This window comes from Pelodiscus sinensis, chromosome 8 (assembly GCF_052426305.1).
Source record: "Pelodiscus sinensis isolate ZL-2025 chromosome 8, ASM5242630v1, whole genome shotgun sequence".
Lineage (NCBI taxonomy): Eukaryota > Metazoa > Chordata > Testudines > Trionychidae > Pelodiscus > Pelodiscus sinensis.
This window is the reverse complement of record NC_143059.1, coordinates 46254914-46272721: the sequence shown is the minus strand read 5'-3', so window position 1 is coordinate 46272721 and position 17808 is coordinate 46254914. Positions and strand designations below refer to the sequence as shown.

At 42.0% G+C, this 17808-nt stretch overlaps 1 protein-coding gene across 2 annotated transcripts in view; it reads right to left on the bottom strand.

The window, feature by feature from the left end:
* Window positions 1-7949: 7949 nt before the first annotated feature.
* STK32C (serine/threonine kinase 32C) overlaps window positions 7950-17808 on the bottom strand; it is a 300972-nt gene continuing 291113 nt past the window's right edge. For both annotated transcript variants that reach the window (XM_006136628.5, XM_006136630.5), the window contains one exon: window positions 7950-16061. In XM_006136628.5, coding sequence (XP_006136690.1) covers window positions 15923-16061 — 139 coding nt within the window. In that variant the 3' untranslated portion in view covers window positions 7950-15922. The remainder of the gene's footprint in view (window positions 16062-17808) is intronic.

Below are 17808 nucleotides of genomic sequence, written 5' to 3'. Positions count from 1 at the left end.
AAACAACATCCATGTTTTGACTGTTTTTTATTTGGACCTCAAGTGTGTAGTCGGCCCCCGAACTGCTGTTTGATAGTTAATGCGGCCCTCGGGCTGAAAAGTTTGGAGACCCCTGGTCTAGATCATTGGTAACAGGTCTGATGGGAGACTGGATCCCTTTTCCTGTCTCTGGTCCTGCTTCCAGGCTCTGTGCTGCTCGCTTGCTAACCAGGGTGGCAGATCTCTCCCTAAGCTGAGGTAGGGTGTTCAGGACCTGTTCTGAACAGGGCTACCCTATGTAGGTCCTCTTAGTTTGGAGTGTGGCTCTGCTGAGCTGGGTACCCCAGAGTTGGAGCAAACAAACAGGCTCCCCGTGACAGAGGAAGATGTATTTGATCCCAATGGCTGTATTGGCTAGCAGGTTGCCAGTCCACGCCTTCACATAGGCAAACAGAGCTTCTGCCACTTTACCAGTCAGCCCCTAACTGAGCCAGGCTCCCTTCTTTTCTTCCCCCTCCAGGCTTAGCACTGACTGCAGGGAGTGGCTAACTCAACTCACAAGTTTTCTTTAACCCCTGCTGTGCTGGGAAGCAGTTTCTCTGCTCCATCACATGTTGTCACATTAGTTATCAACCAGTTATCTGGAACAGAGGCTGCGTTAAGCAATAGATTACATACCACAGTTAGTACTTCTGCAATTTCATGTTTGAATTCCTTCAGAAATCTCAAATGAATACAGTCTGGTCCTGGGGATTGCATTATTTTTTTAATTTACCAATTTGTTCCAAAACCTTCTCTACTGACATCTCAGCCTTAGACAGTTCCTTAGATTTATCATTTCTTAGGTGTGGGAATCTCCTTCACAATACTCCTCAACCAAAACTGATGCAAATAATTCATTTATCTTCTCCGCAATGACTTGTCTTCTTTGACTGCTCCCTTAGTAGTTAGACTGTCCAGTAGCCCCATTGGTTGGCAGGTAGGCAGGCTTCCTGTTTCTGATGAACTTAAAAAAATAGTATCGGAGACTGATATTTCTATGAACCTGCTTTCTTTTCCTGGTTCTCAAGCAGATTGCATGTACTACCATACAGAAAGTAGCTGTGTTATTCAGCAGCTGTGATATTAAAAATGAATTTGATTTCTGTGACTCCATTTTCTAGCTTATCAATCTCAGACATTTGATGGTATGAAAGAAATACTGGTTCTTTACAGAAGAATGTGCATATAGCAATCAAACATGAAGCCAGTGCTGCACTACTGTATTTTTTTCTCTGCTTCTGTTTTTCCAGTTCATCTCAAACCTGGCTATGAACTACCCTCTAGTGGATGAAGAGGGTAATTTGTCTCTCCACATTCAAAACCGTCATTATGCATTCTTAGCAGCTACAACTCAGCCAGATCTTACCAGCCAAGAACATGGTGCAATAAATCATAGCAGACAATGATGGGCAAGTGGGTTTATCTTTAGGAGCTCAGTGTGAAAGATATGAGAATTTATACACTAGGACAACTATTAGCGATGCTTCATATCAGATTAGTGGTATCCACTTTGGTGATAAGATCAAAGGCTGATGAGTTAGTTTTAGTTCTGGCTGGTATTTTTGCTAAATGGATGATAGGGAGAGTATTAAAAGCATTACACAGGAAAGGGGAAATCAGAATGTCTGGGAATTGAGAGTATAAAGGATTCCGTAATATTCTTATTTTGTTAAAACGGCTTCAAGTTCTTCTGCTCTTCAATTAAATGCTGTGTTTGTTTGGAAAACAAACATGCCTGTGTCATGGCTCAGGTGGGAATAACCATATTCCTCTATATACAGCATAAGCAGCTATGCTATGGTTGTGGGCATCAGATTCTCCTGTTTTGCTTACTCAATGGCTGTGTCTACATATATTTTTAAGAACAGTGGGCTTGGCTTTGTACAAAGACTGTCGTCTGTCTCTAGGAACATCAAAACTCAAAGTAGTCTCTATTGATAAATGCCAGCCTGTCTGAATCTTAGCTCTGGCTTAAATATGGTCAATCCCTGAGAGTGAAACTAAATTGAGAGGCTTGCTCAGCCTCTTTTATTCAGCACAGATGAGAAGCATCACTCAATCAGCAGCTTATAAAAAGGCCTGATGCCCACTCTAGGTATCAAGCACTCTGAATGAAAGATTGCTAGGGAGGAGGAGGAGGAGTGAGGTTGATGGAGAGGTCTGTCTCATATTAGAAGTAACATGTTGAACCTGCCTTATGGCTGGCTACTGTTTTCATCTGGGCTTTATTCTTACATTTGTGTTGTCAGCCATGCAAGGTATAAATGTCTCCTGTTCGTTCTGAGACAAAGCATAGCAAGATGCCTGTAACTTCTTCACAGGGTTTTTCGCTCTTTGATAAAGACTTGTAGCAGGAAATGAAGAGATTAAGGTCCATGCAAAAGGGTTACTTCAGTTATCATGTGTGTCATCATCAGAAAGGGTCTTTTGTAACAGGGCTATTTATAGAGCATAAATAAGCACTTGACTGCAAACTTAAAAAAAAATCAGATTTTAGAACAGAGAGGGGAGGTTAATGAGATAATGATATTAGAGGTGATAATTGGGGAAGCTATCTTTGTAATGGGTAAGATAATTAGCATCTTTGCTAAGGCCCATTTGTAAAGAGTCAAATTTAAGCATGAATGACAGTTCAGAGACTTCTCTTTGAAGTCTTGTGTTAAAGTATCTTTGAAGCAGGATGCAGGTAGTCAGGAAATTTCCCTTTTAACAAACCCCGTTGCTAGCATTGTCCACATATTTACTCTGCTGACACCATCATTGGACCTAACCATTTCAGTTATAAGATCAAGAACACATATTCTTGCTCATCCAAAAATATAATTTATGCCATCATGTGCCAACAGTGTCCGTCTGCTATGTATATGGGACAAACGTCTCAGACATTTTGCCAAAGAATCAATGCACACAAAACAGACATCAGACTGTTTCACAAAGAAAAAACAGTTTCTTGGCATTTCAGACATACGGGGCATTGTCTCAACAACCTGACTACTTGCATCCTGCTTCAACGAGACTTTAACACAAGACTTCAAAGAGAAGCCTCTGAACTGTCATTCATGCTTAAATTGGACACTTTACAAATGGGCCTTAACAAAGATGCTAATTATCTTACCCGTTACAAAGATAGCTTCCCCAATTATTGCCTCTAATATCATTATCTCATCAACATTAATCTCATCCCCCCCCTTCTAAAATCTGATTTGAATATTTTATGTGTTCACTTTTTTTAATTGAATCCCTTTGGTATATATGGTCATGCCAATTTTCTTCCACAATTTGATCTGAGGAAGTGGGTCTGGCCCACAAAAGCTCAACACCTAATAAACCATCTTGTTCGTTTTTAAAGTGCTGCATAGTCCTGTCTTTTGTTTCAGCAAGATCAGACTAACAAGGCTACATCTCTATTACTATTAAAAAAATTACACTCTCTTGAGCAAGAATTGGCTCAGTGAGTGACCCATCCTTTCACTTCACTGTCTAAAATGAGAGGGAAAACACCAGGCACAAAACTGGTGGCAAAGCTACATAAACTAAACAATAGCCAAGTTTCAGAGGGGTAACCATGTTAGTCTGTTTTAGCAAAAATGAGGAGTCCTGCGGCACTGTAAAGACTAGCAAATTTATTTGGTATAAGCTTTTGTGGACAGAAATCTACTTTGTCGGATGCATGAAGTTGGATCTTCAGTGTGGTAGGGATATACACACAACTGCAAACATGGAATGTTACATTACTATGTGGAAGACAAGTGCTAACGTGGCCAAATCAATCAGGGAGGAAGTTTACAACCCCCAACTGTGGTGAGAATGCCAAAAGGGAGGAAATTACTTTTATTAGTGAGCTAGCCACTACAGAATAGGCAGCTGGTTTTTTATCTGCCACTGAGATAAATGGAACACAGTGGCATTGCTTGGGGAAGCACTGGTAAAGTCAAATAAAAAGTATAATTGCCTGAGCTTTAGTTCAATATACCATGCACAGCTGTTAATAGAAAAACCCTAGTGTTTCCACTTTCACAAGGAAGGGCCCAGGGAGAGGCAGCTGGTCTAGTGCCCCAGCCTTTGCATGTTGCAGGGTGGGGACTCCAAAGCAGGAGCAAAATTAGAATTTTAGACAAAAAACCTGCACCGCATTCTGGTGGTCACAACAAAGATCTTAGCAGCATTTAGGCCAACTGTTAAGTACAGCAGTTTACTTAATGATTTACTCTGGTAGAACAGTGTAACAACTAAACTATGACTTAGACTTGACATTGACTGTATTACCTGTGGCAATGTTAATCCTACCTAGATAGTCTAAATTGGGAATAAGGAGAAGGGTGAGTGAGGTAGGCTAACAATCCAGGAAGGGGTATCTGTGGGAAATGTCTGAAGTCCTTAATCTGCGTAAAGGGAAGATTTATATTAGAATTCATGACTGTTAATGGTGTGGATAAATCCAACTCTGTATGCACCACATGAAGAAGAGTCACCCTTGTGACCTCTACAAATCAATTGCTCCTGGTTAGCCAATAAATACTATCTGAGCAGTTTGGTTTGCAACACTGTGTCTGATAAGCACCATAGGTCTGTGTGTGCAGTCTGTAGAGTATGCTGTGTGCTAGTGGCTTGACATGCAAGGCAGTATTGAAAAGCATTATTAAGAGGCCATTTTGCCTTTTCCCTGCTATCCCTTACCTTTTCTGCTTGTGGCACTTTTCCCACTTCATGCTTTTGCTGCGGAATGTTAATTGGTCCAAACATAGGAAATTATATTTTTAAAGCAACTAAACCACTCCTTTTGCAGGAATGAATTGGGCTAAATACTGGAACTGGAATTTGATAGTGCTGAGAGCTGGGCAGGTGAACCTGCAATCTCAGCAGTGTCACAATCTACAAAGTGGTTTTTGAATGAAAAGGAATTATGAGACATTTATTTACAGCTGTGCCCTCTGTCAAAGACGGGGAGAGTCATAGGAGGACATTAGTTAATAGTGTATGCATTGAAAGCTAAAATATTATGTAGTGAATAAGTATGAGGAAAAAACAAACCCAAAAAATTTCCTCAAGCAGAGTTCTGGATCCCATAAAGGGAAAAGTGCCAGAAACTCTATAAAGACTATTGGGGACTTTGCTATTGAGATTATACAGAAGGCACTCAGGACCGTTGGGCGGCAGTATAAAACTCTTAAAATACCTTGCTTTCTCAATTGCTATTTTAGATGTTTACTGCTGGTTCTGCACGCTCAATGACACTAGTGTTCATTACCTACTTGTTAGATTTGCAATGAAGCATCTTCATGCTGCCATTCTTCATAGGAAAAGTTCTCCTGTAACATCCACAAAGCTATAGCATTATCTTTCTTCAAATCCCTCCTTATAAACATTCTCTATTGTGGTACCTACAAAGAATTTGACAACAGGCAAGTAGTGTGCTCTAAGATGATTCCTGATATTCTCATTGCTTTGTTATGATCCTTCTTCTGCTGGATTATATTCATGGCTATTCTTTGCTTTAGATGGTAAACTCCATGGGGCAGGAACCATCTACTTGTTCTGTATTTGTAAGTGCCTAACAGTGTGGTGTCCTGCTAGGCTGCTAGTTGTGCTACCACAATACAAATAAATAACTGAGCAAGTGAAGTGAGGCCCTACACTCAAATTCATGGAATTGCTTTGTCTGTTTGTAATCTGCTAGCTTTGGAACACTGTATCTGCTCGTTTACAAATTTCTGGGACTGTTCCAGGCATCAATAGACAAACTCCTCTTGATTTTGATGAAAACCAGAAAGGCCAGATTAAGAGGACAAATCCAGGCCTCCAGACTGTAGGCAATTCCTAGATATGTGGGAAGAAATGAAGATGGTTGTGGTGGACACGCGTAAACTATATTGTATGCACTGGCTGTGAGAGGCCTAAGACGGTACCTTTCCTGGAGTAATTTATTACTTTCTTCCTCAGGCCTAGAGACTCTCTACTTCAGTGGTCCCCAACGCGGTGCCCGCGGGCACCATGGCACCCGCCGGGGCATTCATGTGCGCCTGCCGAGAACCTGGGCCGGCCCCGCCCCCGGGAGGCGCCAGCCCCAGGCGCACGTCACGCACCGGCGCTGGGTGTGTGGCGCTCGGGCGGCCTCAGCCCCGGGGCACATACGGGCGCTTGGGCGCGCGGTGCTCGAGCGGCGCCAGTGCTGGCCCCAGGCACGTGGATCAGGCGGCAGTGCCGGCCCCGGGCCCACGGCACAAGGCGCTCGGGTGGCCCCAGCCCTGGCCCTAGGGCACACGCCAGCGCCGGGTGCAAGGGCATCCCAGTCCCCTGGCGTGCCCCCAGACATGCGGCCCCGCCCCCGGGCGCCCGGCACGTGAGTGGCCCCACCTCCCGGGCACCCGGGAGCCTCTAAAGGTTGGGGACCACTGCCTACTTTGACAGTGTACACTTTACTGGAAAAATACAATACAGGCAGTCCCCGACTTACGCGGATCCGACTTATGTCGGATCCGCACTTACGAACGGGGTTTTCTCGCCCCGGAGGCCGAGGTGGCGGATTGCTACCTGCGAGCTCCGGGGCGAGAGAGCCCCGTTCATAAGCTGCTCTGGTGCCCCTAGTCTGCTGGAGACCGTCTCCGGCAGACCAGGGGCATCGGGCTGGTTCCCGCGCTTCTGAGGCTTTGCCAGAGCAAAGCCTCAGAAGCGCGGGGAACCGCCACTGCTGCGGCTTCAGTCCCGGTGCCTGTGGTCTGCTGGGGACCGTCCCCAGCAGACCACAGGTACCGGGACTGAAGCCGCAGCTGCGGGGGGGTCCCGCGCCTCTGAGACTTTGCCAGAGCAAAGCCTCAGAGGCGCAGCACCCCGCTGCCGCTGCGGCTCTGCTCCCCGTGTCCCTGGTCTGCTGGGGGGCGGGGCACGGCTAGTGTGCCCCCTCCCGCCCAGCAGACCAGGCTTTTGTTTTGGACCCTGGAGCAGAGCAGCTGGGGCGCTGCCGATTGGTCCTACAGCGCCGCTCTGGGCACTACTGGACCAACCCGGCAGCACCCCAGCTGCTCTGCCCCAGGTCCTGATTCAGCAGCTGCTGGTCAGTTTCAGCAGTGGCTGAATCAGGACGCCTGGGGCAGAGCAGCTGGGGTGCTGCTGGGTTGGTCCAGTAGCGCTGAGGAGCGGTGCTACTGGAGCAACCCAGCAGCACCCCAGCTGCTCTGCCCCAGGCGTCCCCAAGTCAGGCGCTGCTGAAACTGACCAGCGCTGACTACAGGAAGCCCGAGGCAGAGTTGCTCTGCCCCAGGCTTCCTGGAATCAGCTCTGATCAGTTTCAGCAGCAGCTGACTTGGGGAAGCTTGGGGTTCTTAAGTTGAATCTGTATGTAAGTCAGAACTGGCGGTCAGTTTCAGCAGCGGCTGAATCTGGACGCCAGTTCCGACTTACATACAGATTCAACTTAAGAACAAACCTACAGTCCCTATCTTGTACGTAACCTGGGGACTGCCTGTACATTGATGGCTGTATTGCTGGATCCTAGGAGTGCTCATGTAAAAAGTGCCCCCTCAGAGTATTCTCTTAATATTCTGGATGGACTGTATTAAATTGTCTAAATTGAATGTGTCCTACCCCTAAAAACCAGGATACTTAAATTTTGGATAAGAGACCAAAATACCAGACTGGAGAATGTAATTGCATTTTTATCTTGGATGCAAATTACAAATACTACTATATGGATTACTGATTGACATATTATATTAGTCTAATAATACTACTGAGCAAGCCTTTAGAGAAGCCATGGTCATAATGACAGATTTAAAATAGGTTTGTTGTATGTTTAAACCCTTATGTAAATATATCTAGCCTATGAATATGTAAATAAGAAATGCGACTTCTACCTGATCTTTTTATAATACTTAATTTAGTTCTCTTAAGCAATAAACCTAGAAATAATTGCAAATGTCCAGGTATCTTAAAAATACACATTTATTACTCCACAAATGCAATGATTTCTCTGCAGTATATGCAAAAACACAAATATATTGCCAGAACTTAAATTGTCTTGTATAATATGATGTTATTTTCATGCAATAAAATTTACAGAACTGTATTATCATAAAATACAAAGATATACTTACATATCTGATTTGCACTGAAATAACTCAAAAAAAAGAAGGCGGTGCCTGCAAGGTATCAGTATTTCAGTGCTGTTCTAAGTCAAGTTTATGCTGTTGTAGACATTTCTTACATTTTTAAAATCATTATTAGTACTTTTATTCTTTTGGGCAAGGAATAGATCAACAATAGTTAGCAAAAAAATTAACTCTCAAGGGACAAATCCTATATGCCATTGTCATGTGAAATTCCCAGGAAAGACAGTTGGAGTTCATTGGAAAGTTTTTAAAGTATTTTCAGAAATGTCCAATGGAACCATCTGAGCAAAGAGGATGTTACTTATCTTACAGCAATGAACTGAGGATTATAGTACTACAAATGATGTATGGGTACTACAATGGGTTATGGCAAACTACAAAAAGATTGTGTAGACGCATCATGAAGAATGATTACTATGCAGATAATTTGAATATTTTATGCAGATTCAATTTAGTATTGTGGTTCTGGTAGGAGAACTAGAGATGTTAACCAGAGTTACTGATCAGTTGTGGAAATAATTGCAAATGAGAGCTGTATTCCATGAATTTGTTGTAGTAGTTTCATTTGTATAACAAAGTGCAGCATCAGGCTCTAAAATAAGAGAGAGAGTACAAAAGAGAAATGGTGCAGAAAGATTCAGACAAAAAAGTACTTTGTTAATAGGAACTAGCCCATTCAGAAAGAAAATGTCTTACAATAACTTAAATTTCATTCATTGCTTACACTACAATAAAAAAAGCACATTTTTAGTCTTGTTTTTGCCACTGGTAAAGTCAGTCATAAGTGGCATGTACTTCATATTTTATTTCAAATAAAGAGTCCCTGCCATGAGTGTCAAGCCCAGGGGTGGACAATGATTTTTGGTGGGAGGGGGCACTCCGAGAATCTGGTGAATGGTTAAGGACTGCATTCTTCCATGATATTAATGGAGGAGGTATGGAGTGTGGGCTGGCGATTGGGTGCAGAAGGGAGCTTGGGGAAAGTGACTGGGGTAAAGGAGCGGGTGTGGGATCTGAGAGGGCATTTGGATGAAGGGGGAGGTTGAGACCTGGGGCAGTTGTGAAGGAGGGAAATAGGGGGTTGGGTTATGACTAGGGATGTTAAGAAGTGGATAATTCGCTAATTGTGTAGTCTGTAGAATTTTTATCGACTACATGATTAGTTGATAAGGGAAGCAGTTAAAGCACTCAGTCCTGGCTCAAGCGGGTCCAGGACCTATCCCTGCTGTGGCTCTGCATTTAAAATGTATTAGGAGCTGGTCGGGTAGGCAGCCCAGTTCAGTCCCGGCTCATGCCTGGCTTACCCGGTGCAGAAGTAGGTCCTGGAGCCTGTGCAAGCTGGGACTGAGTCAGGCTGCCTGCCTGCCTGCCTGCCCAGCTCCTAATACACTTTAAATGCAGAGCCATGGCAGAGTTAGGACCCAGACCCAGTATGAGCTGATACTGAGCCAGGCTGCTGGCCAGCCAACTAAAAAATTTACTGGCAGAGGAGGAGGGGGTGGTAATGCGTATAGTTGATAGCATTAACCAATAAGGTTTTGCTTACATCTATAGTTGTGACCTATGGCAGGAGATGGTTGTGCCCTGGGGACGGGGATTGGGCTGCAGGGTCTGGGAGGGAGTATGGGTGTAGGAGCAGGCATGCAGAAGGTTTGAGTTCTGATCTGGGGAAGAGGGTTGGAGTCATAGGAGGTGAGATGCCAGGTGCAGGCTCTGGCAAAGAGGTGCTTAACTTAGGAGGCTCCCGGCCAGCAGCCCAGTGGGTCCCTCGGGCAGGCTCCCTGGCGGCCATGCTCTGCATACTGCTCAAAGCGGCTGGCTATGAGGTCTATGTGCTCTCTGCGCACCACATACCCTTTGAGAGAAGAGGAGCCCTCTGTGTGCTGCCTGTATTGCAAACAGCAGGCAGCTCCCACTGGCCATTTTCTGTCCAACAGGAGCTATGAGATTGTGCTGGGGCATGGGGCAGCACACAAAGTCCCCCCTGGGGCGCACCTCGCGAGAGGAGCACAGGGACCCACAGCTGGCCACCTTCAGTGGCATGCAAGGGTGGGGCAAGCAGGGAGCTTGCATGAGGCTCCCGCTGGGCAGCAGGACAGATTCAGCCCCATGACTGTATTTTGCCCACCCCTGTTCAAGAGCATTTCTGGCTGTAGGATTTATTATTCACATACTGCCTATCATGCCATTATTGTACTCCCAGATTTCCCACTCTGTTTTTCAGGGGTGTAACAAGTTGGAATTGAGCCATAAACACACACTATCACAAGTGTTCTTAAATTTCCTTACACTAAAGGGCCTTGCATATAAACTTAAAAGCTAGGGAAAACAGTGTGATCTCAATTTTCAGAACTCCAGATGGTCAAAGAATTGCTTCTACTAACCCTTAAGAACTGTTTAAATGATAAAATACTAAAAACTTTATCTAGGGCAAGACCTATGGAATGTGAAAAGCTTCTTGAATTAGATAATAGATTTGATAAACTATGAATGCAAATAATATAAACAACATTAGAAAAGAATCATTCCTTTCTTCAGTCAAGGATTAGCATTGATGGCTTTAGTACTCAAAGTAAATGTTTAATATTCTTGGCTGCAAAGATAGAAAAATTAGAAAGCTAGGAACTCTGTGATCTTATCCCACTTACAGTCCAGCTCATGGAAGGCTTAGTCATAACTGAGCCCTGGTCTACACTAGGACTTTATTTTGAAATAACACCCCCCCCCCCCAAAGTCAAATTTATAAGCAGAGCATCTACATCACCAACATTATTATTACAAAATAATGGGCCATGGAATTCAAAATTTATTCTCCTACTTTTCATCAGGAGTAATGCTAATTCTGAAATAGTTATTTCGAAATAACGGTACTGTGGACGCTCTGGTGCCGCTATTTTGAACTACTTACTCCCCAGAGTAATTTGAACTAATTACTTCCCCTGTGCTTCCTGGGGCTCTTAGTCAAGGTAGCACATCCACATTGACAGAGCCTGTCTTGGACTAATTTCAAGGCTTCCCCATAATATGGATATGCTAGTTTGAAGGTGTTAACTCAGGAGTTATTAAGTCAAATGTATTAATTTTGAAATAATTTCCTAGTATAGACATGGCTCAAGGGATATAAGTACAGACTAAAAAATACGTTAATTAACTGTGTAGCAGATAAACTATGCATTAAACGTTTGATTCCTAAAGGGGTCTGTGACTGTGTAAAAATTGTGTACCAGGGGCATGGTATTTATGAAAAGTGAACAAAATAAAAAATCCTATTGCCCTCAAAATTTTACACATATCAAATTAAGTTTTACACAGAGCATTATTTGAAATAGACAAAAAGGGCCCAATGAAATGTCCACTTAAGTCAATAAGAGGACTACCATGGAATTTAAAGGGCTTTGGATTAGGCCGAATTTGTCCAAAAGATTATACAATTTTAATCAAAGACTCCCAATAGGAACATAGAAATCAGGACAATGCAGCCCAGTCAAATAAAGAGGAAACATTAAAACTCTCACAATATCACTATTATAGATTCTACCACACTTCAAACAATACATATACCATAGACAGCAAAGAGAAGGAGAACTAGTAAAAGTATGCAGAAGTGCATAGCCCAGAATCCTTTCACCTATTTTTTCTAAAGCAAAATATAAAATTTATATTGAGAACATTGAAACATAAGTGCTATAAAACATTCAGATGAGTTACACAAGGGATGAATTTGGCCCATCAAATTAAGCCTCATTTTTTTGTTTAATGATAAAGCAAAGATCGATCCCCATGTTACAACTTGTCTTTTTACAGTTACTATATGCATGTAGTCTCTTCGCTAGAGAATATGTTAAATAGGCATCAGTAAAACTATTTCCTGGATGGGTATACGTGAAGTAAATTTGAATGCAATATTTAAGATAAAAAATCTCTTTGCTGTGTTATTTGCTTGTCAGAGATCAAGGTTTAGCAATGCATTTAAGCGAGGCAGAAATAGTGTGTGCACAAGCATTTTCCAGATCTTGTTTCCTTAGGAAATAATACATTGCACTTCAACAGTGCCTTCTGAGGGACCAGAATTTGGCCTCTAACGACCTAGAAGAAGCAATGTCCTCAATGGAGCCTTGCTGTTAGTGTTTGTGCTACTGAGCATATTTCTGCTTGGTTGATTAAGAAAAGATGTGACAAAAAATGGAAGTAATGAACAATAAAGAAACTTCAACTTCAACTCCAGAGACTATTTGCACCTTGTGCTAAATACAGCAGCGATTCTATTGCTTTTGCTATTACAGTATATTCTAATAGGGCTGCAGAGAGACCCTTTAAACTGAGGGGCTGTGTGTACATTGGCATGATTTTGCGCAAAAGCGTCTACTTTTGCTCAAAAACATGCTGCCTGTCTACACTGGCCACGAGTTCTTGCACAAGAACATTGACATTCTAATGTAGGAAATCAGTCCTTCTTGCACAAGAACTATGATGCTCCCACTCAGGGATAAGCTCTCTTGCACAACTGTTCTTGTGCACGAGGCCAGTGTAGACAGGCAATGTTAATTTCTTGTGCAAGAAAGCCCGATGGCTAAAATGGCCATCGGAGCTTTCTTGCGCAAGAAAGTGTTTACACTGGCACGGATGCTTTTGCGCAAAAGCACATCTCTTGAGCAAAGGCACATGCCAGTGTAGATGCTCTCTTGCGCAAATACTTTAATGCAAAACCTCTTGTGTTAAAAGTATTTGCGCAAAATCTTGCCAATGTAGACGTAGCCAGGGAGTTTCTGACGGTAAATAGTTAGGAGTGCATTCACACCTATGAAATGTTGCTCATTTCATTCCCATTCTTACCTACTTTCCTCACAATTCTGGTGTGCCATCATTTTATTGATGAACATTTATTTACATGAGAAATAAAGAATAATGAAACTGACACAATAGAGCCATTTATATGAACAGACTGAGACTCACTACATTTTAAAGTTTCTTGTATTAATAATTCTTTGCGCCCTGCATTTTGCATCTGTGCCTGTTTGCCACACACAGCAACTCACATATGAGCCTTGGCAAGTTGAGGTGTGTTTGCCCCTACTTATCTCACAGATCTTTTTTATCAAAAACAAGACACAATTCCAAATGCAAATATTGAGTGTTCTCACATGGCCACTGGAATTGGCAATAACAGTAAATAGCTGTAATTTTGGAAGGTGCTTATGGCACATATTAATTTTGTTTCTTTTTAAAAAGTGGTTTCTCTGCAATGGGGCACTGGGCTGGTTGGAAGTCAGCAACAGAAAGGAGAAGGGAGATAGAGTAAGGCAAGATAAGTCTTGGATCAAGACAAAAATTTGAGGATTTAGATCCATTGCCTTTATGAAAATGTAATGTAAATATGACAACAAAATGAATGAGTGAAGGGGTAAAGTGTTCCTAGAAAAATGTTCACTAATATCTTTGCGTATGTCTACACAACAGGGCAAAAGTCAAATTAAGCTATGCAACTTGAGCTATGTCAATTGTGTAGCTTAAGTCAAAATAGTTTGATTCAGCTTTGGTGCTGTCTACACAGCAGAAAGTTGAAGGAAGTACACTCTTCCTTCAACTTCCCTTACTCCTTGTAAAATGAGGGTTACAGGAATTGGAGTAAGAAGTCCTCCAGCTCGACATTATTTCAAAATAAAGGCTTGCAGTGTAGACACACATTTTGTTATCTGAAATAATGCTGCTGTGTAAACATAGCTTTTGAAAGCATAGGACCAAATCATACATTCTATTCAAACATGCTTTAATGTGCCTTTGGAGGGAACAGCACAGGAGGACGGTTGTGTGAATTCTTTTGCAGACTGGTAATCAGCTGGAATGCTACTACAGGGCAGAAGGACAAGGAAAACAAATCTCTCTTTTAAAGTAGAAACTGGGGAGGTAAATATTCTTCTGTAGCTGTGAAGGAAGGAGCAAAAGGGAGGGGAGTATTTATTTTACATCTATTTTACTAAAATAAGCCAACCCTTATTTCAACCTATTATTAGATCAGGGATCGTTTACAGTAATATCTAGGAACATGAATGTAATTTGATGGTATTTATTCTCTATAAAGAATACTCCCCATGTTAGGGCCTATTCAAGCTCTCACAGCTCTGACTAAAATATGAATGATAGGATGTGGATGTTGACGTGCTAGCAAGAACCAAGAACTGTCTTCTATAGTTTATTTACTATCAGGACATACCATTTACCTGGCTGTGTCCTAAATATAATTGTGCAACTGGTATAAAAGCTTTGGTGTCTTTTTTCCCCCATAAGTTGTGCCTGCACACTTGAATATTTTTATGGAAATTTGGTTCTCACAATTTTCACCATTTACTAGTTTCCACATAAAACTGTGGAAAGGTAAGCATGTCTTGTTGATTTACACAAATATAAAATTGTTTTACACTGGTTATTCCTTTTGTTTCATTCATGGACACTGAAAACTATACATCAACGTAGCAGAAATTGCCTCAAAAGAGTCTGCACCTGGTAAAAGCATTCTCTATCCATTATGCTTTAGGAATGTACAGTGAGGATGCAACCATGGCATCTTCATTAAGATCTGGTAACACATTTTGATAGCTTTTGTGTGGATGTAAATGAGACATATGCCCAGTACAGTAGTTGAATGATTTAGTCAAACTGATGGCTTGATTTCAATAACAGTAACTTAAAGCCGCTATACAGTAAAATAACCCACTAAGCCTAATCTGGAAAAGGCTTCTGAAACAATTAGGCAATATCCATAGTTGGAGCAAAGTTAAGAGATCTCCTATCCTAATGAAAAGTTAAGACAGGTATCAATAGATTATGTACAGTTCTTTATTTTACACTTTGAATAAGGTAAACAAAAGGGTAAAATTGACATAACCTTTCTTCCATTATTGAGCTGCATTTTGTAGCTACCCACCCTATATGTTTCCAGTAAAACCTAAATTCAATAGAACTTATGCCCTTCTAAGTCAAGGAGTTGAAAAAATAGAGTAACTTTTGATTCATTTGCTTATAATCTGTTCAGTTCTTTGCAGCTAAGGATAGCCATACAATATTTTAGACCAGACCCTCTGGTGCAGTGCAACTTTGTGCCACTCCACTAACAGATTCTCATTGTAAAGCCAGTATATCCAGCCTCTCAAGGATTAGCCCAGTGCAAGGAGAAGCATCCAGTAGCACTGAGTTGACAGAGAGGCTTCTACGTGTAAAGAGTACAGCCAGCGGAAAGAGGGTGTGACTGAGGTGCTCTTAAATTACCTGCTCCTCAGCTATTTAATCCCATGAGGCTGTTAGTACCTGTGATTAATTAGGGCAGCCTCAGGGCTGCTCTAACTTACACAAGAGGCCTACCCTCTCAAGAGCAATCTTAGTTCTAGGGAAGTTCAAAGGTGAAATGTCATAATCTTTTTCATACACACACATTTACTGTGTGCTCCTTGCTCAGATGCAAGGATCTGATCTGTCCACTTACCATGTTCAAATGTGCCTGAGTCAGGAGTCTGCCATTAAAAAAGAGCAAAGAAAGAAACTGAACTATTTTCTCCGAGGTGTTGCATAGCAAGTATTCTTCCTCATAGTAGGTAAGCCAGTGTTTAGAACTGGCAATCTTTTAAATCCATGAATTCAGTTCTTTAAGAACTATCTACCTCTGCTACAGCTTTACAATACTGATTGTGTGACTTTTTTCAATTATAGTACGCAGTGTATAGCATATATTCATCAGTGCAACCTGAGAATGATTTATTCAAGAGACATGTAGGCTTTTGGCCCCTTGCCTTGAAACTGTAGTCCTAGCTGCTGCCTGTAGAAGAACATACTGAGCTACACATATTTATATTGGAATTCTCAGATTCAGCTTCTGTCTCGGCTTCATCAGTAGTTTCAGGAGGAGAAATAGATTCATTCATTTGATCTTGACTCCTCTTCAACCTGTGCAGAACATATGAGTAACATATTAAAAGCTTTCTCTACACTTAAAATGTTTGTAGAAACAATGAGTGAAAAACCTGACATGGAAAATGAGTTCTAAGGTGCCCCTACCATCCACATGTGCTAACTTATTGGCAACTACCCTTTAGGTCTCAGAAAGCTAAATGGGCCATGGCTAGATTCCTTCTAAATGGGAGGGAAATCCCAGTTTGGGGACAGTTAGACAAGGAATGACTTAGCCAATGCAGCAAATTCTCTCTTTGGGTACGTCTAGACTACAGGCTTTTGTTGACAGAATTTTTGTCGACAGATACTGTCGACAAAGCTTCTGTCAACAAAGAGCGTCTAGACTACATCCAGTTCTGTCGACAAAGCAAGCTGCTTTGTCGACATGACAGTGTAGACACAAAGGACAGTGTAGGTGCAATAACGCCTTCTGTCGACAGAAGGCGTTATTCCACACAGAATGAGGTTTACAGCCATCGACAAAACTGCTGAGTTCTGTTGAAGTTATGTCAACAGAACTCAGCGGCAGTGTAGACGCAGGTATAGTTTTGTCGACAAAAGTCCACTTTTGTTTACAAAACCTTGTAGTCTAGACACACCCTTTATGTGCTAAGTATCAACTAAAATACACAAAACAAATGCATGAACAAATTTGATACATGGAACAAACATCTGAGTTTGTTCCATATTTGAGATAGGGGTGTAAACGTCTAGTCAACTACCCGAAAAGCCTAGACTTATTGGGTATTTGAGTGACCACTCGACTAGTTGCTTCTCCCGCTTGCTGCCTCTGAATCTGAAGCAGCAAGCGGGGGGAGTGGGAGCCAGTTTAAAAGCCAGCTCCCTCCAGTACCATCTCCACAGGGACTCAGCTGTCCCGATTCATGCTCGGAGCGAGACCACTGTGGCTCTGCATTTTTTAAATGTAGTAAGAGACACAGCAAACCCCCGTATCAACTAATCAAGTAGTCAATGGAAATTTGCTATTTAACATTGCTAATTTGAGATCTATCCAACCCATAGCTTAACATTTTCATAATTTTTTTATAAGTCCTTCCGTTTAAAAGCCTTTTTGACTCTAGGGTACCAGAACTCTGAACCGCTGAAGATGTATTCTTACTATATTTTAAACACAATGGCATATGCAGTGCTGTACAAGTCATAAAGGAATATCTAGTATCCTACTGTAACGTGCTTACTTAGGAGCATGACTTGTTTAGAGAGGGATTCCTTATTTATTTCCTCGCCTAGAGTGAATTGCCTCCTATCATAGGGTATGTCTACACTTGCACCCTCGTTCGAACTAGGGATGCAAATGTAGGCCTTCAAAATAGTCAATGAAGTAGGGATTTAAATATCTCGCGCTTCATTAGCATGATCTCGCCGGCGGGTTAAACAGCTGTTGATCGGAGTAACGCGCTGGCGAGATCATGCTAATGAAGCGCGGGATATTTAAATTCCTATTTATTGACTATTTCGAAGGCCTACATTTGCATCCCTAGTTCGAACTAGGGTCTAAGTGTAGACATACCCATATTGTTTAATTTAAAAGCAGATATTTTAATTGCAGTTCTTTCATTCACCCATTGTCGAGCAAGGATGATATTTTACCATATTTCTTTAATTTGCCTTATTGCCAAAATACAGTGGAATGGTGGGTATTATTGGTGTATTCAAGACTCAGAATCATAAATATTTTAGAATCCACATGATTTTTAGCATATTTGATTTAAACTATACA